General features: G+C 41.7%; 2 protein-coding genes across 7 annotated transcripts in view; one reads left to right on the forward strand and one right to left on the reverse strand.

Moving 5' to 3' along the window:
- The window catches only part of CSNK1D (casein kinase 1 delta), a 101,295-nt gene extending 80,029 nt beyond the window's left edge, over positions 1–21,266 (reverse strand). For 2 of the 4 annotated variants that reach the window (XM_029599039.1, XM_029599040.1), the window contains exon 1: positions 20,906–21,266. In XM_029599039.1, coding sequence (XP_029454899.1) covers positions 20,906–20,981 — 76 coding nt within the window. In that variant the 5' untranslated portion in view covers positions 20,982–21,266. The remainder of the gene's footprint in view (positions 1–20,905) is intronic. The other 2 variants (XM_029599038.1, XM_029599036.1) reach the window with 2 other exon arrangements.
- A 151-nt stretch (positions 21,267–21,417) lies between these two features.
- Positions 21,418–23,606, forward strand: part of DUS1L (dihydrouridine synthase 1 like) — an 82,723-nt gene continuing 80,534 nt past the window's right edge. For 2 of the 3 annotated variants that reach the window (XR_003856347.1, XM_029599034.1), the window contains exons 1-2: positions 21,418–21,763; positions 22,851–23,097. Coding sequence is in view for 2 of the 3 variants with exons in the window: in XM_029599034.1 (XP_029454894.1) it covers positions 21,639–21,763; positions 22,851–23,097 (372 nt within the window). In the remaining variant the exon portion in view is untranslated. The other variant, XM_029599035.1, reaches the window with a different exon arrangement.

Genomic DNA, 23,606 nt, shown 5'->3' on the forward strand with positions numbered 1-23,606 from the left:
TTGTATCAGCTGACCAATTCCTCAGCCTTAGCTGACACCTAGCCGCTATTAACGAAGCCACCTCTCTGGCCAAAGTGCATACCAAATCACACCCACGTCTGCCAGAAAGGTGGCTGCTGGCTCCATCACTGCCCTTGAATTTACACCAGATTCATCGATCTCCTAAGAGAGCAATAAACAAGAGCGAGCCACAAGGGAACAATAGGAAGCTATCTGCAAATTCATTGCCATTGCTTCAAAGGCCTACTTAAGGATAGCCTCAATTCTCCAATCCTGTGCATCGTTCTACAGGAATAATCGTCTGCTTAGTAACCGCACACACAAATGCATCCACCTTTGGAAAATGCAATTGCTCTCTCGCAACTGGATCCAAGGGATACAGTCCTTCCAAGACTTGTCTCCCTTTAAAATTAGCTACTGGGGCACCCCATTCAAGATCAATTAATTTTTGAATGGCCTCCATAATAGGGAAGAAGCATGAGGCTTTACGCAAGGAAATCAAAATGAGATCTTTCGTTGGCTCAGACATGGATTCAGCCCCAGATACTCCCAGCATCTTCAATGTCTGGGAAATCACAGCTGGTAACTCATCTCTATGAAAGAACATAGGGGCCGTTGCAATACTTTGGTGCAGAAAGCGGGTGCTGAACAGTCAGTGCCCGCTTTCTTAACACGCCATGCAATATTTAAATTAGGTGGTTGCATTAGCAAGGAGAGCCCGAGTGCGTCAGCCCTCAATTGAGCATCTTTTTCTGCACCCGATTGCCGGCGTTTTTTTAACTTTTTTTTCTTGTTTAAAATTTGTTTACTTTTTCCTCCTACTTAATATCACAACATGTTTTTTTTTGTGCATCGGGAGTGAATGCTAATAGCCTCAATCACATGCATTTGCATGTGATTAGCGCTATTAGATTCACTCTGCATTGCATGTGCGTTGTAGAGACGCTAATCCCCTTATTGCATACGGTGATTAATTAGTGCCTATAACAACCCGCGTCCAACTGCGGGTTATACAGTATGCTCAGCTGAGAGCACTGTATTGCATCGGCCCCATAGTTCTATACGGCTCCAATCCCAGAGGAATTTCCTCATCCTCCAGGGAGTAAAGACCGGTCTCATCATCCGTGCCATCTGGGTCCCTATTAGGAAGACCGGCTCCAGACATACCCAAACACTTACCTGCAGCACCAGGTACGCAAGATTTCACCGCTTGCAATCCTGACTTGTTAAGACTGGCTGGGGCCAGGAACTGCGCCTGAAGGAAGGAGTGCAGTCCTTGAAAACAATTCTACCCAAGAAAAGGCAGAAGGATCATGCCAAAACCAGGGGGAAGCTGTCCTGTACCCACTGAACTACTTTCCCCTGCTGATGAACCAGTTAGGGGAGCTCCAAAATCAGACGACCTTTCTGACAGCTTTTTTTCCCATTCCCACACCAGGCTGGGAAGATTAAGGCTTAGTAAAATTGGAAGGAGGTAATTCTCCTTGAGCCTCCAAACAGCGCTGACACAAATTAGAGGGAACACCAGGTTGAGATGTCCTGATATAACAAGCAACAGACAAAGCAAAGCACTTAGGCTTCTTTGCTACAGGGACCATTAGTCTGCCAATATGCCCTAATGCCTGATAACAGTGCACTCAAAAAATTAGGGACTCACAAATAAGACACACAGCATTGTGCCTATAAAAGTGTGCAAACGCTCAGATACAGCACGCAAAAAAGCACATGCATGCACAAATGGGCACCCTAGTAGGCACTCCTATGCACCTAATTAGGTGCGTAATCACATGCACAATAGGCTGCACAGTCGGGTGCATAAGCACGATCTGATGAAACTGAAGAGGGCAGTCTGCAGCACACAAAATACATGTGAAAACGCCACCATGGCCTACCATACCAGATGAGCCTTGGAGTGGGGCCTAGCCGCAAGGGCTACTTGACCCGCCAGGCTGACCCCATCGCCTGAACTCCACCGGAGGCAGGAATAGCAGACCATGGAGACTGGGGGTGGGGTGGGGGGGGGAAGGAATACCTACTCAACTTCGGTTCTCTGTATCATTTTTTTTCTTTTTTAAATTACTCTTTACCTGAGCTCAGCCTGTCACAGCTGAGTACAAGCTCGGTCTCCAGCTGCAAGGGGAGAGGGCATAAACCTCCTGCACCTGCTTGCCTTTCAGCTGTTTTTTTTTATTTTGGTTGGGTTTTTTTTGTTTTTTACAGCTAAGTCCACACCAGTTGAAAAACCAGCTACTGGACCAAGGCACTCATCTGGGGGACCACAGAAATCACCTCAGGAATTCTCAACTGGGGGAGGGACCATTTGGTATCACCTCAGGAAAGTGGAGCGAATTCATTTTCTTTATTTCTCCTTTTCAATTCGAAGCAATCACCAGTGGGGTGATGCACGTACCCCATCTGCTGGAGACAGAGAATACTGGTAGGCTGATGTCACTGCAGGGGTGTATATACTATGACATCAGTTTGCTTCGTCTCCATCTGCTGGTAGAGGTGCATAACCCACTTGTTTTGGATTCATCTGACTGGACACTAAGAAACAGAGGATTAGAGTAGATTTACTGGTGGATCACAACAAAATAAAATGTTATTGAGTCCATCAAGGGCAAAAGATACTTCAGAGTTGTAAAGGTCTCATCTATTTCTCTTATCTTGAATGTAACCTTAAGAACATAAGAAATGCCATGCTGAGTCAGCCACGACTCATTAAGCCAGCGTCCAACAGTGACCAGGCTGTCACAAATACCTGGCAGATCCCATGAATTACATCTATCTCTCGAATTACCTCTTGAAAGTCAGCATGCCACATACAAAGCGGAAGGCAAAACTCTGTGAAACGTTACCTTCAATCACTGGAGATTCCTCTCAGCAAAAAATAGACGATTCCTTTCATCCACGCCAAAGACACTGGGAGAGGCGGCCGCAGTGGGGGTTGGTGAGGAGCGAGCACCACCCTCCTTGACCGAGGAGATCTAGTTAAGCCCCGGTGCGCCAGAAACGCCTTCTCCACCCCGTGGGGCTCTGTTGGAGGGTTTAGCATCATCTTCAATACTTTCGATGGTGAATCGAGGAGACCGGATTATGGGGGAAGAAAAACCGACGATCCCAGGAATGGTTACAGAGGTTACTGGTTTTTCAGAAGCTGCTTCCCTAGAAAAACAACGGGAAGATTTTCTTCTATTTGAAGTTACCATGGATTTAACCTCGAATAAAGTACTGGGAGGGAAAAGAACACCAGAAGACTCAGGAGGTGCCATATCTTCAAATACAGGTACTTTATTTGTGTTACAGAAACCTGAAAAAGTAACATTAGAAACCATCTGGACGGCCCTGGTCTCAATAGAAACAGCTATTACTTCATTGACTCAGGTGCTCTTGGAGACCAACAAACGGGGACAGATTATTGAAAATAAAGTTATGGCACATGAAGAAAAGGTGGAAAATCTTGAAAAGAGAGTTTCTCAAGTAGAGAAAGTGCAGCATAATCTTGTATTATCAGAGGCAATGGCAACTAAGAAAACGTAAAAAATACCCTTAGGTTCTTGAACCTGAGGGTTATAAAATTTTCCAATAATTCGTAAGATACGTACTGCAGAACTTTTAAAAAATTACCTCTCAAATATTCTCAAGATACCTAAAGATGCAATGCCATTGATTACAAAAGCCTTTTACGTGCCACAAAAGATCTCTCAAAATAGTAAAGAAGAGCAGAAATCTCTGGATTTAACGGGACTTTTGGAAATTTCCCAGGACACCGAGATACAACAAAGAGGAACTTTAGTAGTATCGTTTCACTTTTGAACAGGAACGTAATAATGTCATGAGGTTATTTTTGAGAAACAGAAATGCGTTATTTCATGGTTATCAGGTCTGGATATATCCGGTTATTACTAAGCCTACACAGGATCGTAGAAAACAAATTCTTCGAGATGAGATCAGAAATTGTTGCAATGGGAGGGCAATGTGTTATACGATACCCTTGTAAATGTTTATTGAAATACCAAAATGCGAAGTATAGTTACTATGACCCAATGCAATTAAGGTCATTCATAAATGCACACTCCTAGATTATAGGCTCTGGCTTAGTAATGGTAAAGGAAGGCTCCTTATTTCCTCATAATTTGTTCTAGAAAATCGCTCTATTTAATTTGGATCTCTCTCCTATTTACTTGTAAATGTAGGGAAGAACAAGACAAGTATTATTTCTTAACTTACAGTAATGCTTATTTACAAACGGTTGTAATCTTCCCTTTTTTTCTGTAACATGTTTATTATGTTATTGTATTGATAATTTATAAAAATAAAATGTAAAAAAAAATTACATCTATCTCCTGTTCCTCGCTAGCAGTGACAGTAATCGCTTTTTTTTTTTTTTTTTTTATAAATCTCCCTGGCTAATAATGTTTTATGGCCTTTTTCTCCAGGAAACTTGTTCAAACCTCTTTCAAACCTCACTAAGCTAGTCATCTTAACCATATCCTCTGGCAACAGATTCTGAAGTTTGATTATGCGCAGATACCAAAGTACTTCTACAATTTATTTTAAATTTGCTGGTTGTTAGTTTCATGGAGTATCCCTTGTTTTAGTTTTATTTGAAAGGGAGAATAATGGAAAATATATTGCCTCTGTATCAATGTACAGGGTGACGGCACCTTGAATACTGTGTGTAGTTCTGCTCGCCCCATCTCAAGACATAGTGGAACTAGAAAAGGTGGAGAAGAGACGACAAAAAAATGATAAAGGTCCCCTATGATGATAGGCTGCGCAGATTAGGGCCCTTCAGCTTGGTAAAGAGATGGTTGAAAGGGGACATGGAAGTTTTAAAAATCATGAGTGGGGAGGAATGCGTAAATAGAGGACAATTTTATTCTCCAATTCTTTTTAGATCATTCCTAACATTCTAATTGCTTTTTTGATCGCTGATGCACACTGAGCTGAGGATTTTAATGTGTTGTCCACAAAGTCCTTTTCCTGGGTGGTGCCTCCCAATACAGAACCCAGCACTGTGTACCTGCAGTTGGGATTATTTGTCTCTATGTTCATCACTTTGCATTTTTCTACACCGACTTTCAATCAGCAAGTTTGTAACCTTGGAATAATTTTACATGAAAAGATGTTTATGGAATCATATGTTTCCAAGCTTTCAATTTACTCAGGTCAATTTGGAGATTGTGACTATTTATCTAGGCCTGCCATGACAGTTGTAATCCTTGATGTAATAACAGAAATGGATAGACTACTGTAATAGTACTTATTTATTTTCAAACATTTGATATTCTGCTTTTGGCTAGGTTTATCTCAAAGCAGATTACAGAAATCAATAGCACAGGAGTCCTTAGACCAGCCTCAGATGGGCTTTTGGAAGTACCATCAGAGAAAGTGACTAAACTACCAAGAACCCAGCAACGAGAATTCTTTTGTGTGTAACTCGTTGCCTAAAGAAATATACCCATCAATAATAAAACAAATCAAACATTTTCAAGTACCTTAGAAAATAGCATTAAAAAAAAGTCCCTTCAATATATCACTCTTCAATCCCCAGTTTCTTCCCCCATTAGAGATCAGACCATTAACCAAAAACTTATTCAAAAACACTTTTATACATTAAATGCCTGAATTCAGCCATGTTTTCAGCTGCTTCTTGAACTGGCTCACCTCTGAAATACCAAGAGGGACCTTCATTTTCAGTTTTTATTTTATTTTGCCTGGGAATTTCAATGTTATATCAAAGAAATCAGTGGAAACATTACTTCAGTCTAACACACAAGAGAAAAAAAAAATCAAGCCTGTCAAGTTTTGCTCCGTCTCCACCTGCTGGTGTGGAGGCATAACCCAGGAGTCTGGACTGATCCGGTACGTACAGGGAAAAGTATTTTTCCATCGATTTCTTTTTTCTTACAACAATGAAATTCTAAGGCAAAAGCAAATAAAAACTGAAAAGGCAGGTCCCTAAATATCACATTTTATTTTTCTGTTTTATTTTGATGGTTATGTTTAAAGCCCCTGGTTTCCCGCAGCAGATTTTATAAAAGATTCTGTGGCAGTAGTCAGGAAATTCTGTGGCAGAGTTTTTAAAATTCTATGGCAAATTTACAGAATTTTGCCTAAAGATTCACACCTCTGGCTACACAAAAAAAAAGTCAATTTTTAATTGAAAAAACACTGTTTTTAAAAGATTTTTATACAAATACAAAATTTACCAAGTTAAGCCATGTTACAAACTTAACTGTGAAATGTCACTTTTGGTTTGAATTGAAATAGTGCAAAGTTCCTTTTTATATTTTCTTGACGTCTTTCCCAGTAGGTGAGCATCTCTAAGCTGAAAATGCCTTCAGCATCAGCAGTTTGCCATGCTGTTAATTACACAGGAAAACATGCGCATATATATTGGGCCCATGGCAAGAGGTACAAACAGGGACTGATTTAACATATTTGAATCTTAGCAGCAGTAGTACCAGTCGTCAAGGCTTCCATGAACTGAAATTACTGCCCTCTCTGCCAGCTGTGGGAGAGCAAAAGTTGCAGACTTCCAGATATACATCAGAGTCTTTGAAGCTGGTGTATGTATGGTTGGCCACTTCTGCAGGTCCAAGAACCTTTGTCTAACATGAAATTCTTCTAAAAGGGTCCTCATTTGAAGAATATGAAAGCTATCTTTGAGGGAGCAAAGATTCTATTTTCTCTGTCCACTCCAACTTCTCCCCTCCCCAGGACAGGAGGAAGCAGGGTGGGAGGCCTTTGAACAGGAGGGGGGCTAGATTAGGGCAAGTGTCTTTTTTTCATATGCTCTCAGTGTCAAATCCTCAGCCCAGTTACCTGCAAGCTGTTTACAAGGGGAGGAGGCTGGAAAAAGCGCAGAGAGAAAAATGAGACTGAAGGCACACATTCTAGCTTTCTTCAGAAAACTTTATTAAGAGATGAGAAAGCTTCAGTAATGCTGATCATGCAGCAGGTTACAAATTTTGCAGTAATATGCTAACTATGGGGTTTCTTCTGCAGCCACAGAATCACAGGAGCCTAGGGGCACTGGTTATGTTGTATTTATGAACCTAAGAAATGCCATACTGGGTCAGAGAAAAGGTCCATAAATTCCAGCATCCTATCTCTAACAGTGGCCATCCAGGTTACAAGAACCCAGCAGGATCCCAAAGAATAGGTCCAATCTTTCTTGCTCATAATCAGGGATAAGCAGTGGCTTTCCTCAAGTCTACATGGCTAATAATGGTTTATGGACTTTTCCTCCAGAAACAAGCCTAAACCCATTTTAAATCCAGCTAACGCTAAATGCTTTCACCACATTCTCCTACAACAAATTCCAGTTTGTGTACTCAATGAAAAAAATATTTTCACCTATTTGTTTCAAATGTGCTACTTGTTAGTTTCATGGAGTGTCCCCTAATACAACTTATAAACCTCTATCATATCTCCTCTTAGCCGTCTCTTCTCAAGGCTGAAGAGCCCTAACCTATTTAGTTTTTCTTCATTGGGGGCCATCCCATCTCCTTTATCATTTTGGATGCCCTTCTCTGTACCTTTTCTAGTTCTACTATATATCATTTTTAACACATGGCGAACATAACAGTGCAATACACCTTGAATATTTTGTGCAAACTTGTACTGGGCGTTTTGAATGGAAAGGCAAGCAAGAAATTAAATATGACAAAGACTATATTACTATATAATAACTTCCACTCCTCCATAAAGCACACCTTGGAAGGCTCACTATAAAATTCAAATTCTTGAAAGCTGCTGTAAGCATAGAACGTGGATACATACACAGTCTAAGAAAAAATTAAAAACGCAATCACAGATATCAGCAGAATTCCAGCTTCAGTCCCAGCCACGCTAAGAAATCAGTTCTCTACAGACTATTAGATACAATCAAATCTGTTCCGATGCAGAAACCAGAGATAGACAACTTAGAATGCTTTCATACAATAAAGCCACTCTGCCAGATTTATAGAGAGAAATAGAATATGCCTCATAAATACCCAAAGAGAAGCTGGTTCAAAACAAAGAGAGAAAAATACAGAATAGGAACTTTGTTACCCCACAATAATTACTACTCAAAGTCATCAAGGATCTTCTACTTATGCTCACTGTGGATGAAATGATAAATATTTACTTAACTACCTATCAAAAGGTTTGATTTTATAATGATTATTTTCCCCCCAAAGACACAGGTTAAGCAAAAAGCCTTAGTCAATCTTTCCAAATTAGTCAGGAAAAAGCTACCATCTAGCCAGGCAAAAGGATCAAGAATAACTCTACCGTATGATAAGAAGAAATGCAAGATCTACAAGCATACATGGACACAAAAAACCATGCCCTGCATTTCACAGACACAAGAACCATTCACCTGCAAATCCAGCAACATAGAATATCTCATCTAGTGCAAGAAATGTCCAACAAATGATGCAAGGAAGCGACCGAATCCAAAAAGAACCACCATGGTTGCACTATATCCAAATGGAGATGTGGTTAAATGCTTTGCAACTAAGATTTAATGCAAAACATGCAGGGTGCAGAAAGCAAGACAGCAGCAAGATTTAAGATAATATGAACCAATTAGGAGTAAGATATCGGGTAATAACTTAACTCAAAGTACAAAGCAGCATGACAAGGCAACAATTCTACTTATTTCTATGGTGCTAACAGATCATGGGTGAGCAAACTACAGCCCATGGGCCAAGACCATCCCCCAAGATTATTCGATCCAGCCCCCACATCTTTTTATTAAAATTAAGGTTCTTATATTTTGCAAAATCCAAAATTTATGATCAATGCAGATTATGATACTACCAAACCCACATACATGAATAAAACCATTTCTTAATTATTAAAACAGCAACAATATCATCTAAAAAATGCTTTCTTGAATAGGACTGTCTTCAATAATTTTCCAAATGTCAAATAATCACACTCAGTCTGCAAGCTCATAGAGAGGAATTCCATAACAATTGAGCAGAAGCTGAGAATGATCCAAGCTCACCATTCCTGGAATCTCACATCCCTTACAGAAAGGACCATCAACTGATTTGTATCTACTGATCACAACTGCTGCTCTGTTACATAAGTCTTTAGTGGGTTGGTCAAGCAGTAAGTATCCTCAACATAAAAAAAAACAAAACACCACAAAATCGATTTACCAGCCTACCAATGCTACCCCAGTTGAAGACCACCAATGCCAGCGTCCTCAGTTTCCGATGGCTGAACTGGAATTGCCAAGCTGAATTAGGGTCAGTAGGCAGACTATATAAAACAAACACAAGGGGTTTTTCTGCCATCACATTTATTTTTATAATTCTGCTGCAACTATGAGGCAAATCTGCATAATTTTAAACAACGATTCACACTTCTGACTACATCAAAAAGCCAATTTTTTATTTTTGGCGTTTAAATGACAGCTTATTGAAAGATGACTCCTTTTCTATGGTCCTTGGGTGACCAACTGCAACCCTACTTTCAAGACAACTCTTCTTCTGTTTCTATGGGCACGGTATGGGACTGCTCTAAGGCAGTGGCGAGGGATCTTCTTATTTCTCTTGCAATCTTTCGCAAGAAAGAAAAAGAGAGCAGGCCTGGACTGTATTGCTTGATAAAATCTCTCATTTTTCCTATTTACATATGAAGTCCCAGTCCAAGGCTGTCTTTAAGCGACTTTCATTGGCTAGGATTGCATTACGTTCCCTTGAGGAAATGCTGTCCCACCGGCTTGACTTAGACAAACCTGTTATGAGGGGAGCAACAAAGCTGCTTCACTTTTTTGAAGGAGTTAATAAACATGTAGATAAAGGTGAACAGGTAGATGTAGTATATTTGGATTTTCAGAAGGTGTTTGACAAAGTTCCTCATGAGAAGCTTCTATGAAAAGCTTGGCGATGTCCTTTCGTGGATTACAAACTGGCTAAAAGTCAGGAAACAAAGAGTAGGATTAAATGGACAATTTTTCTCAGTGGAAGGGAGTGGGCAGTGGAGTGCCTCAGGGATCTGTATTGGGACCCTTACTTTTCAATATATTTATAAATGATCTGGAAAGAAATACGACGAGAGGTAATCAAATTTGCAGATGATCCAAAATTGTTCAGAGTAGTTAAATCACAAGCAGATTGTGATAAATTGCAGGAAGACCTTCTGAGACTGGAAAATTGGGCATCCAAATGGCAGATGAAATTTAATGTGGATAAGTGCAAGGTGATGAATATAGGGAAAAATAACCCATGCTATAATTACACAATGTTAGGTTCCATATTAGGAGCTACCAACCAAGAAAGAGATCTAGGCGACATAGTGGATAACACATTGAAATCGTTGGTTCAGTGTGCTGCGGCAGTCAAAAAAGCAAACAGAATGTTGGGAATTATTAGAAAGGGAATGGTGAATAAAACGGAAAATGTCATAATGCCTCTGTATCGCTCCATGGTGAGACCGCACCCTGAATACTGTGTACAATTCAAAAAAGATATAGTTGCGATGGAGAAGGGCGATCAAAATGATAAAGGGAATGGAACAGCTCCCCTATGAGGAAAGATTAAAGAGGTTAGAACTTTTCAGCTTGGAGAAGAGGCAGCTGAGGGAGGAATATGATCGAGGTGTTTAAAATCATGAGAGATTTAGAACGGGTTAATGTGAATCAGTTATTTACTCTTTCGGATAATAGAAAGACAAGGGGGCACTCCTTGAAGTTAGCATGTGGCACATTTAAAACTAATCTGAGATAATTCTTTTTCACTCAATGCACAATTATTAAGCTCTGGAATTTGTTGCCAGAGGATGTGGTTAGTGCAGTTAGTGTAGCTTTGTTTAAAAAAGGATTGGATAAGTTCTTGGAGAAGTCCATTACCTGCTATTAATTAAATTGACTTTGAGAATAGCCACTGCTATTATTAGCAACAGTAGCATGGGATAGACTTAGTTTTTGGGTACTTGCAAGGTTCTTATGGCCTGGATTGGCCACTGTTGGAAACAGTTTGCTGGGCTTGACCCAGTATGGTATGTTCTTATACCTGGCCAGGCGGTTGAAAGCTCTCACTGCTCAAGGTTATGAAGCTAAAATTAAAAATTCACAAGAGGAATTGGCTACAGCGTCTTCAGCTATACAGGATTGCTTCTCAAAGTTTTATGCTTCTCTTTCTCGTCCTGATACTAATACAGATGACCTGCAAACTGATGAATATCTTTCATCAGGGTCTCTCCCCTCCCTTACAATAGAACAACAACTACTCTTGGATAGGCCCATCAGTATCCTTGAAGTTTTACATATTATCAAACTGTTAAAGCCTAGTAAGTCTCCGGGTTTAGATGGGTTTTCCAGTGGCTATTATAAAAAGTTTTCTTATATTTTAGTAGCTCCTCTAACACATATGTTTAACTATATTAGAAAGTGGGAATCTTTTTCTTTGCACTCTAATACTGCTATTTCAGTTATTGCAAAACCTGGCAGGGATCCTTCCCTTTGTGGATCCTATAGACAGAAATCTTTGATTAATTTGGACTTGAAGATCTTAGAGTTCCTGCTGAACGACTGAATGAGTTTTTGCCATCCTTGGTGCACTCTGATCAAGTGGGCTTTATACCCAAATATACAGCTGTCGATAATGTTTGCAAGATCGTTGACCTGATATAGTGGGTACATAAAGAACGAATCCCCTCTGTCTTGCTCTCTCTCGATGCTGAAAAAGCATTTGACTTAGTACATTGACCATTTTTATTCAGGACATTGGAGAGAATGTATTTTGGCCCATTTTTATTGCAGTTGATAGCGAAACTATATGACCACCCAAAAGCCAGAGTTAAGGTAAATGGTGGCTTAGGGGACAGCTTTAGTATAGGCAGGGGGACAAGACAGGGCTGTCTTTTATCACCATTGCTATTTGCGTTATTTCTGAAGCCTTTTACCGCTAGGATTCACTCTTACCCATGGATTACAGGGGTTCAGATGGGGGCACTACATTTTAAGTTATTATTTGCTGATGATATCTTGCTTACGGTGACAGACCCCAGTTCTTCCTTGTTGGGCATCGTGGAGGAGCTGGAGCAATTTAGTAGGGTTTCTGGCTTTAAAGTTAATTTTGATAAATCAGAATTATTAAATATTAATTTACCAGATTTTGAAGTGGGGAACATTAAGCAACGTTATGGATATAGAAAATATTGGCAGAGGGATACCTTTCCTTGGCTAGGTTGTATAGCCATCATTAAAATTAATATTCTTTCCCGTTTCCTTTACTTATTTGCAACCCTCCATATTTTTAATACCACCACCATTTTGAGATCCTGGCAAAAAAAGATTTTTTTATTTTATCTGGCATAAACATCCTCCAAGGGTGGCCCAGTTGACTCTCTTTCAGCCTAAAATCAGGGGAGGATTAGGTGTACCTAATCTGGTGTGGTACTTTGCCGCTTCCCAGCTCCGATCTTTGGTTGACATGTATAGAACACAGTTGACAAAGCAGTGGGTTCTCCTTGAACAAACAATGGTGGGTATAATGCCATTACCTGCTCTTCCTTGGCAATCAAAATCCAGTTGGCACCTGCGTCAGAGTTTTCCCCCTGCTTTGCATACCACCATGAGGGTTTGGTCACCTCTTTCATAATGTTATATTTCCAATAAGTAGTCTTTAGAAAGTGATCAGCCTTAGGCATTACAGGTATTGACCATTGCCTATCCCAGGGCTCTATTCTTTCTATCCATGACCTACGAGACAGGTACAGTATGGCCACTGTGGATTTTTTAGCCTATGCTCAACTTAAGCATTTCTTAGATTCTATATTGCTGGGGGGCATTTTGAGCCAGGGTAAGTCCCTATTTGAAAAGTTTTGCAATCATGCAGATCACTCGCGTGGTTTGATATCTAAGATTTATTCTATCCTCAATGGACGAGTGTCTGAGCCACTAAAGCATATGCGAGCCTGGGAGACAGACTTGGGGTATTCTCTGAGCGCTGAAGAGTGGGACTTGGTTTTTCTGTATGCTAGAAAATATTCTATTTCTGCTTCTCTTCAGGAGAATTGTTACAAGCTCTTATATTGTTGGTATGTAACTCCTGAAAGGTTACACCATATGTACACTACAGGGTTGGATACTTGCCAGAGAAACTGTGGCCATACTGGTACTTTTTTTCCATTTACAGTGGCAGTGCGGGGTTGATTGCCTTCTTGTGGGCTCAACTGACTCAGCGGGTAGTACACTCACTGAGGGTGTTGGTGGCTAGTAACCCACACTCTATTTTACTTAATATTTCCATGCCTGGATTAGCTAAAAAATCTCAAAGACTGTGACAACAAATTTTTATAGCTGCTAGGTGTGAACTCTCTCAACACTGGAAACAAGTGCATGTACCTTCGGTTCCGATGGTCATTCATCACTTATACCCAAGCTATCATTTAGCACATCGAACCGCTATACGCCATAACCGTTTGTCATCTTTTCAGGCTATTTGGGACCCATTTGTTATATGGCTTACAGCACAAAGTTCAACTGATTTCTGAGGTATTTTTTCCACTCTCTGGATACTTGCTTGCTTTTTATATTGGGGAATTGATTTCTGGTTCCTCTTCTGGAATGGATTTTTTCTCTTTTCTTCTTTTTATTTTCATTCTTTCTTTTTCTTGATTTATATGCTGGTTTAAGGGGGAACAATGGGAATTAATGTTTGTAATGTTCTGTTTTTCGCTATGTATCACATAATGGGTATATGACAGAGGGGTGGGATTGGGAAATATTGTATGGAAACTTGATATTTGTCTACATTCACTGTTTTTGTAACTGTTACCTATAATAAAAATTAATTACAAAAAAAATTCATTTTTGGTTTGATTATAAGAGATTTTTGAGGAAGCAAACATTCTGCCTGCTGTCTCTCTCCATTCCACAGAAACATAGAAATGATGACAGAAAAGGACCAAATGGTCCATCTAGTCTGCCCGGCAAGCTTATGATAGTATCTGCCGCACCATGCACATTATCCCCATGCTTATCAGTCTCCCAAACCATAAAAGTCAGATTTTTGTTATATTGCACTTTTCGGCACTTCAAAGCAGATTACATACAGGTACTATAAGTATTTCCCTATCCCCAGAAGAGTTTACTATTTAATTTTGTACCTGAAGCAAGAGAGGGTAAAGTGACTTGCCCAAGGTCACAAGGAGCAACAGTGGGATTTGAACCCTGGTTTCCCTGGTTCATAAGCTGCTTCTCTAACCACTAGGCTACTCCTCCACTCCACTGTCTAAATCCAATTCCATGTAACTCTTTGCCTTTGAAGCAGAGAGCAATGATGGAGCTGCGTTAACAGTAAGTAGGCTTATTGGTTAAGGGTAGTAGTAACTGCTGCACCAGGGCCTTCGTTTTTTACTGTCTGAATCCCATTCCCTTTTTCCCCTGATGTTGACGCAGAGAGCACTGATGGAATTGCATTAACTGTATGTAGGCTTATTGTTAAGGGTAGTACCCACTGCAAAAGGAAGTTACCCCCACATGCACTCTTTTCTTCATTTCCATTCTCTAATTTTAGGGATCCACAGTGTTTATCCCATGCCCCTTTGAATTCTTTCACTGTTTTCGTCTTCACCACCTCCTCCGGAAGGGCATGCCAAGCTTCCACCACCCTCTCCATGAAGAAATATTTCCCGATCTTGGTTCTGATTCATCCTCCCTGAAGTTTCATTTCGTGATCCCTAGTTCTACTAATCTCTTTCCAATGGAAAAGGTTTCATGATAGTGCATTATTAAATCCTTTTAGCTATGATAGAGACCTTCGGTTACGATACAGACTGAAGGTCTGTATCATAGCTCCCCCTGCATCTCCTCTCTTCCAGAGTATACATATTCAGATCCTTCAGCCTCTCTTCATAGGTCTTCTGAAACAGACCCCACACCATTTTGGTCGCTCTTCTTTGGACCGCCTCCATCCAGTCTTTATCCCCCTTCAGATACGGACTCCAGAACTGAACACAGTACTCCAAATGAGGCCTCGCCAAGGACTTGTACAAGGGCATTATCATCTCCTTTTTCTTACTTGTTATTTCTCTCTCTGTGCAGCCCAGCATTCTTATGGCTTTAACTATTGCCTTGTCACATTGTTTCGCCATTCAGATCTTCAAACACTATTACTCCAAGATCTCTCTCCTGGTCTATGCACATCAGTCTTACATCCCCCATCACATATGGCTCTTTTCAACTTCACCCCCTTCCCTCCTGTTCCAGGCAAGCTGTTTATGAGATGAGCTAGAACAGGAGCAAAGAGATAGTTGGGGTTTTTTTTTTTCTAAAGATTGAATTAAGAGGTGAGAAAGCTTCAGGAATGTTGTGTGGCAGGTTGTCAATTATGTATCAATAGGCTAATTATGCAATGTTCTTTTGTGGTCCAGAATTGTGGGAATCTGGGGGCAGTGGCCACTGCCTCCGGATCTGCCAGCAAACAGCTGACTTTGCAGTTTTTGTTGCCAGCCCAAATTCCAGGTTTGCTAGTTACAGTCTACCTATTTTAAGGTGGTGAACCTGGAAGTAAAATCAGCTGTTCTCCAGCCAGTGATGGTGGGGGCTTGGTGCTCTCCATGGCTCCTCCTACAGCTCAGGCACTAATGTTTCTCTTCATTTCCAATCCTTCTCTTCCTCCCTTCCCACACCGATTGGGTGGCAGGAGGAACGACAGCAGCAGAAATACATCGGGATGTGTCCTCCTCTGTTGCTTTAATTGCTGTTTTGATCCATATGGGTATATGGTGCCCAATATGGTTCAAATCAGCAGTCAGGTCCTGGGCAACAAAAGAAGAGGAAAGTGCTGAAGGTTATGTTGCACTCCTCCTCCTTACTGCTACATGAACTCTCAAGCCCTCAGGGACCATTTCAACCTGTGCTTAGAGCACCAGGTGATGCTGTTGCAGGTTAACCAAAGTAAAACATTTCATACCAGCAGCTTAAAGAAAGATCTTTAAGTAGATAAAGAATGGAATATTCCAGGAGAGTGCAAATCAATTCAAAAGCAGTCTCTCAGAGCATTGTTGACATAATAGATTAAATAGGTCACACCTCCAATTTACACAAAAATGAGCTCATTCGTTTGCATAAATTTCCTAATTGGAGGCCATCAAAACAAGATCCTCTTAATAGGGCATTATAATTTTATCTCATATATGTCAATGCAGATGGGATTCTTGTAAGTTGTGCTCAAAAGGCAAGAATGAAACTTTAGGCTGAGTTTGACATACTTTTTTTTTTACTTTTGGCCTACATTCTAGCATTTCAGCAACTTTGATGGTTTTATAAAAGTCTGATCAATGTAATTTCATAGTGCAGTAATATTTCATAGGAAAACCTTTTCAAAGCACACTAACAACGCAAGTGCTTACAGCTAATGTATCTGGGGAGCAAATTATGTGAAAGAAGTTGGGTGAGATATGGGAAACAGGAGCACTAGGGGAGGTAGAAATTAGATAAGCCAGGAAAAGTCATAGTTATGCTTTTTCCTCTTTGCTCACTTTTCTTCCCTATGGGGGCCACATGCTTGTTTCAGGAGAAGCAAAATTTATCCAGGGACGGGTAGGGAATCAGGAACCAACCCCCAAGCTCTCAGAGTAGTTAATAGCCACTGATGTGGCCCCAGGAACAAAAGAAGTTTGCCCATATCTGTTCTAAATGTATGCAGAGCTGTACAAATATATATATATATATTAAAAAAAAAAAAAAAAACCAGCCTCTGTATCACAGAATTTACAATTTATGCAGGACAGACCAAAAAAAAGATTCAGGAAATATATTTATCACTAGCTGACACTCACAAACCTTTGCAGGGCAGTGAACATTTCTATACCAACACTCCTGTCCCCCTGGCAAGCCCAACTCCAGCATTCTCTCCCCCACTCTGTCCAGCCCAGGCTCATCTCACTCTCTTCCCTCTTCTGTCCAGCTCAACTCCAGCCCTCTTTCCCACCTCCTCCAGGCCTACCCTAGCACTCTCTACTATCTCTCAGCAACATCTTAGCACTCTCTCCCCACTTCTGCCCAGTCTGACCTTATCTCTCTCTCTTTTCTCTGCCCAGCCTGACCTGTGTGAGGCTGCCAGCTCTTCCATCCTGCCAACTGAGGGAGCCTCCTGCTTCTTCCAGGTGGCAGAGCTGTACCGCCCTCCTAAAGGCTGCATGTTCCAGTGCACCAATCACTGTGGCTCCATTCGTTGTTCTGCCTGCTCAGCTCAGGCCACAGCTGCAGGATGCAGTAGAAAGCAGTTCACTGCATCCTGGAGCCTCATGGAGCTTGGGACACCACCATAGGCATGATTATATATCACGGGGACAATGAACTTATCTCAGTCTAGGCAAAATCAGCCTTTTGCTGAAATAATCAAAGCGAAACTATGCATCTACATAAATTTGCATCTGCTTTTCATGCAAGTACTATTTTTTTAGGCAAAACTATGCAGGTAGTTTTCATTATTCAAAACTACCGGCGTAAATGCTTCCCCCGACGTACAAAGATACATGGGGAGGCCTACAAGGAAACATACTTTTACTCACATAGAGGCAATAATCAAAAAGCCCATGTCCCTGGGTAAAACAGTGATTTACCCATGCAAAGCTTTTTCATTATTGTCCTCTATAGGGAGATAAAACCTGGTTAAAATTGACAAGACTGATCAGGAAGAGCAATGGTTTAAGATTTTAAAACCACCTGAAAAATACAGGTTTTTAGTTGGGACTTTAATATGGCCAGAGAGGAGGCCTGATGCACCAGTTCAGGAAAGCTGTTCCAGGCATACAGCATGGCAAGATGGACATCACCAAGTCGAGAGCTGGCAGCACAGAATGACATAGATAAGAGCAGCTTGCCTGACTGATGGACGTTTGGGAAGGATTTTGGGGAGAGATAGGAGATGAGAGGTAATGAGGAGCTGCAGTGGGTACATTTGTAGGTGAAAAGAAGCAGCTTGAACTCTATATGCCAGCACATGGGGAGCAGATTGGAGTGACTTGGGAAAAGAGATCACATGGTTGTAACAGCATTGGAGGGGCGACTGTAGTGGAGTTACAAGGCTCAGTAGGAAACCTGTAAGGAGGAGGATGCAATAGTCTAATGATGAGAGGGGGTTCTGGTAGTGTGTTCAGAAAGGAAGTGAGATTTTGGTGATGCTATTAAAAAATCAAAATGTTTTCAGTGTTTGGATGGGGACTGAGAAGGAGAGATAAGAGCTGAAGATGATCCAAAGATTATGGGCTGAAGGGACTGGGAGGACAACAGTGTTATCAACGGAGACAGGAGGAAGGAAGTGGGTTTGGGAGGAAAATGAGAAGTGTCTTGACCAGAATGGAATGGAACAACAAAAAAGGTGATTATACCTCTGTTCAAGTCATTGGTAAGAACCTATCTGGAGTATTAAGTACAGTTCTGGAGACTGTTCCTCCCAAAAAGTATAGAGGCAAATCAGAAGACTACCAAAATAATGCAAAGCCTGCACCAAATAGACCAAGACTTAAGGAATTATGTATACACTAGAGAAGAGGAGACCAGAAGCAGAAGGACATATTCAAATATGTCAAAGGTATAATGTACAAGCATAAAACCTTTTTGAAAGGAAAGTAAGTTCTAAAACAAAAGGCCACTTTATGAGGATCCAAAAGGCTATCAGATTCAAAAGCAACATCAGAACATATTTCATCATGGAAAGGGTTGTGGATGCGAGGAACAGCATTCCTATGACAGTAACAGAATTCAAAAAAGCTTGGAATAAGCCCAGGGGAATGAAGTGAAAGAAAAGTCAGAGATAAACAATTATAGGGCATTGCACCATGAAGTCAACTAGGCAGACTAGATGCACCTTACACAGTCCTTTATCTACTGTGAGATTCCAGGTTTATTTTTTTTTTTGACCCAAGCAGTTTCCTCCTGCTTCTTTGGGTTTCCAGCTCAGTCAGAACCAACGCTAGGATCTAACTTCATGTATCTTTCATTTGCAGCTACCAGAGGAAACTTCCCCCTCTTTTAAATACCCACTAATCACTACAGCAATAGTCTTCAGCTGGGGGCCATGCATCAGGGCTCCTTCTGGAACCCTGCAATCATGGATCACATATCTGGTCATTAGGTGTCACCACTGTGTAATAGCTGTGAGCACTGCTTGCTTTCAGACCATTAGTGTCCTCCTTCCCCTTAACTATCCCTGTGATGCCTGATGCAAACATCTTTTTCTGTTGGTCAGATCATGTTGCCCTACCTTTCCATTATCCTGACTGCTCTTCTTCTCCTCCTGCCCCCCCCCCCAGGACAGCTGCCCAGTTATACTGCCCATGCCCTGACTGGCTAGACTTCCTCAAAAAAGAGATGCAAGCACAGCTCATATACTATAATACAAGTATTCTGTTTTGATTTTTTCTTTTGATCCAGTAGTTTCTTCCAGCTGGGATCTGGTACCAAGTGCCTTCATGCACATCTACCTGGGGATTCTTCCTTGTTATATTCTTTCCTAATTTAATGTAGTCCAATCATTGCAGCAACATTTCTTGACTAGGTGCCTTGCACTGGGTATCTTTCTGAAACCCTATAATAATGGGCCCTTAATCAGCCACTAAATACAAATTGATTGTTGCTTCCTTCCCTCACCAGACTGTGAATGCTACTTCTGTAGTATCCACAGCCTTGATCAAGTCCAAACAGGGAAACCAAATAACTGAATCAGGAACTGAACCCAGGTCCCTTCACTTGGCAATGGCAGAGAGCCACCATACCAAGCCTCTCTCATATAGATGCCGTGTAATATCCCTATAAACTTACAAATGTCTTCTTATGCCACCATGTAAGCATTGGCAAGTATCACCCCCCCCCCCCCCCCCCATTGTTCTAACCACAGTCCCCAGCATTTCAGAAGCCAAATTCTTTCCCACTATTACCCGTCCTAGTTCCAAAACTTATCTAACCACAGCCGTCCCTATTGTTGCCACACCCAGCAACTCTACAATCACAGCTGCCCAGCATCACTATCCACAGGACTTCTGCAGCAATTGCTACCAAGCACTGCCACCAATCATAGCATCTCTCAGCCACAAGTGCACCCACAAGTTTCTATGTAGCCACAATTCCCAGTACCTTTATAACCATGAGTGGCTACAAAAGGACTGTCTCCTGACACAGGAAACTCCACTACTGCCATTGCATCTGTGAAGCCACAGACAGCCATTTTAGAATCTGTGGTAAGAAGATTAACCTCCTGCAATCCTTGTACCAGGACATCTATGATTGGGGAAGGGAGCCTGGTTTCCCATGTGGTGTACATTTTTGTGCCTTAGTTGAAGGGGAGAAGAATAAAGAGTCCTAAATAGATTGTAAGGTGCATAAAGTAAGGACTCTCTATTATGTGTGTCTGTACAGTGCTGTTTTAGTAGTGCCCTACAAATAGTCGGGAAGTAAAAAGGATCCCTCTGACTCGTTTTATGCTGAGGTCTCTACTGGGTAATGGAGAAGTTCTTTACTCATGATGGATAATCTCAGTTCTTGGGAGGAGGAATTCCATGGCTTCCCCTCCGATGGGGACAGTTGATCAGAAAAGTATGGATCCTAATGTTTCCTCAGTGATAGGGATCTAAGCTCAAAAAGTAAATCCTACGAGTCTCCACTGTGAGATGGGGTCTGGGTGGACCCCTTTTATCGGGGTTACATACACGGTCATGGGACAGATTATATGTACTTCATTCAGAACCATCGCTTGGGGAGGGGTTTTATGATTCTCCCCGTGAGAAAGTAAATACTTGGGCACGAATCCTATCTATATCTCTCCTCTGACGTAAAGGGAGGCGATCCTAGGAATTCCTTTTGCAGTTTCAAAGAAAGAAATCCAGCTCGGTCTCCATCTCCTGTCCGGAAGAGCAGGAATTGCGGACTCTTGTTTCCTTCACTCACCTAAGTATATATCCCCGAAGGAGCCGCTGCCGATCTTCCGACCCAGCCGGTATCTGTTGCCAACTCTGAGCTCCATGGCGCCCGGCTGCCTCCCGATCTGACTCTCCAAAGAGGCTCGGCCCGAACAGCCGCTCCAGCCCTTCGGCTGCCCTTCCTCTCAGCGCCCAACTTTCACCATCCCTTTCAGCAGGACACGCTGGTCAAAGGCACACAATATCTAATTCAAACGAACGTCCAGAGTGTGCAGATTCTGCCCCCGCCCTCGCCACGCTGAATCCGGATTCCCATACACCGGATTAACGCAGATTTCACGGCGCCCCCTCCAAAGACACCGCAACGCTCTAAACTTCCTACCCGCCAGAGTCAGCCATCGCGCCCTGACGTCACTTCCCCTAGCAACAGGGAGCCCCCGTGACGTTATTGATGCGCCCTCACTCCTCGAACGGGGTAATAGAGCCCGAGACTTTCGGGATGAGTGACTCTCGAACGTTTAAGCAATTTAGGGAAATAAAGGCCGATGTATTAACAAGGCACCAAAACAGAAAGACTATATCTTTAGTTGCATCATAGAAAATAAGAATCGGCCACCTCACAAAAAGTACTCTAAGGGAAAAGAGTGGGGATGAGGGGTGCTTGAGTTTTGTTTTTACTTTTTAAGCAGAAAAGAAGAATATATATATTTGAAGGGGATGAGAGACGGGTGCGAATTTCTACGATCATTACTGTACGCCCGATGCTACTCTCATCCAATTTCCCTCAACATAACGAGAACTCAACGAGAGTACGGGAGCCCGCGCGGCTCAAACTGCCTCACTCGTCGCGCGACACCCGGAAGAGCAGAAGGAACCGGAAGGGGTGGTAAGAAACCAAGAGGCCAAACGACTGGGGTACCTGGGGCAGGAGGAGAAGACAGCGGCCCTGCTGGGGAAAGTGCGGTGACAGCGGGTGGGGGAAGAGAGCAACGCCACAGAAGCTCAGTATAACAACGCACTTACTCTTGCTAATACCCCATAGGTACTGTACTATTGCATCCTATATTAGTTATAATATAGCATAAAAATGAACTCTTGCTATCTCATCATGATCCACTCTTGTAGCTCTGTATTGCCCAATGATATCTGCACTTTAACTCTATTATAATTCCAGTGATAGCTCCACATAACTCCTAATAATTCTTCTGATTTATTTCTTATAACTGTACACTACAAATCTTTCCATTAACCTCTAGGTTTACAGCTCTGTTATCCCCCTAAATCTCATATCCTCTCCCCCAAAATAATGTTCAATAATTTTGCAAAATAACATTGTATGTTCATAATTGTAGCACAGTAATCTCATTATAACCCCATTATAATCCCCCCTCCTCCCTTTATATCCACTCCCAAACAGATCCACAATCCTCCCTTACAACCAGATAGCCCTGTATTAACCAACTAAAGTATCTAAGGAAAGACTGTAACTAGAGTGTCTGATTTTGGGATACTGCAGAGCTTTTGGAGCTCTGAGTCTCTGGTAGTGCTGGTATCTGCAGCAAATGGCCTTATTTGAGGATTTTTGGATGAAGTTGGAACTCCCATCAAACTCTGCAGCTTGCCAAATTAAAATTTCCCTAAATACAAACCATGTGGCAAACTGTGTTGTGCTATGTGAACATGGCCAGTAATTTGAGAAGTAACTGTGACTTCACTGCAGTTTGAGGTTTGATATGTGGGAAACAAGACCAGCTCCAGAGAGGGAATTCGTGGGCTAATCTGAGAACAAGACGGATAGTGGGTGCAAGTTGAGGTTAGGTAATTAGGTGCTGAGTTTTGTGCCAATTGGGTTGGGAAAGAGTTCAGCATTGGGGTCTGAACCTGGCTTGAAATAGCGCTGTAGAACTATATCGGGTGTGAAAGATAGCATTGATAGAGACTTATTAGTGTTTCAATATCCTTTTCTTGTTCAGTGTCAACAGAATGTCAAAACTTGAAGGGTTAGAGTTTTGGAGGCAAACCCTGAAAGGTGCTCGCTATGTGGTGGCTCCAATGGTGGATCAGAGTGAGCTGGCCTGGAGGTTACTCAGCCGTCGTCATGGAGCCCAGCTTTGTTATACACCAATGCTACATGCTCAAGTCTTTGTCAGAGATGCCAACTATCGCAAGGAGAATTTGTATTGTGAAACATGTCCTGAGGATCGACCCTTGATTGTTCAGGTAAAAATCAATCACGTCATCCAATCTTGACCCAGGCAATGTTTCCTTCTCCCATTACTGTCACCAAACCAAATCAGCTTTCTCCCAGGTAATGTACCCTGCTCCCCATCACTAAACCATCTTCTCCAGTGCAATGTCCTGTCTCTCCTATTGCCTCCCTCAAAGCTGCTATCTCTCACAAAGACAAGTCCTTTCCAGAAATTGTCCTCTTTACCAACATTTCTCTCTACTTTTCTCTCACTGTATTTCCCTTATTACTACCTAAACCATACAGTTTGTGCCATCTTCCTACCCTCTCCAACCTACATGCATATTTACTATCTGAGCTATCTCCTGTTCCTTCCAACAACTTGGTGTCATTGATTTTAGAGAACCTAATTCCTTAATAGTTATGTATTTATGGCCTCAGTTTTGAGTATGTTTTCTCTCTTCTGTACTACAACCTCCTTAATTTCTTTGTTCCCAGTCACATATCCATTTTGTGTCCTTCATGTCAAGCAAATATTCTT

Source organism: Rhinatrema bivittatum, chromosome 4 (genome assembly GCF_901001135.1).
Source record: "Rhinatrema bivittatum chromosome 4, aRhiBiv1.1, whole genome shotgun sequence".
In the NCBI taxonomy this organism is placed as follows: Eukaryota; Metazoa; Chordata; class Amphibia; order Gymnophiona; family Rhinatrematidae; genus Rhinatrema; species Rhinatrema bivittatum.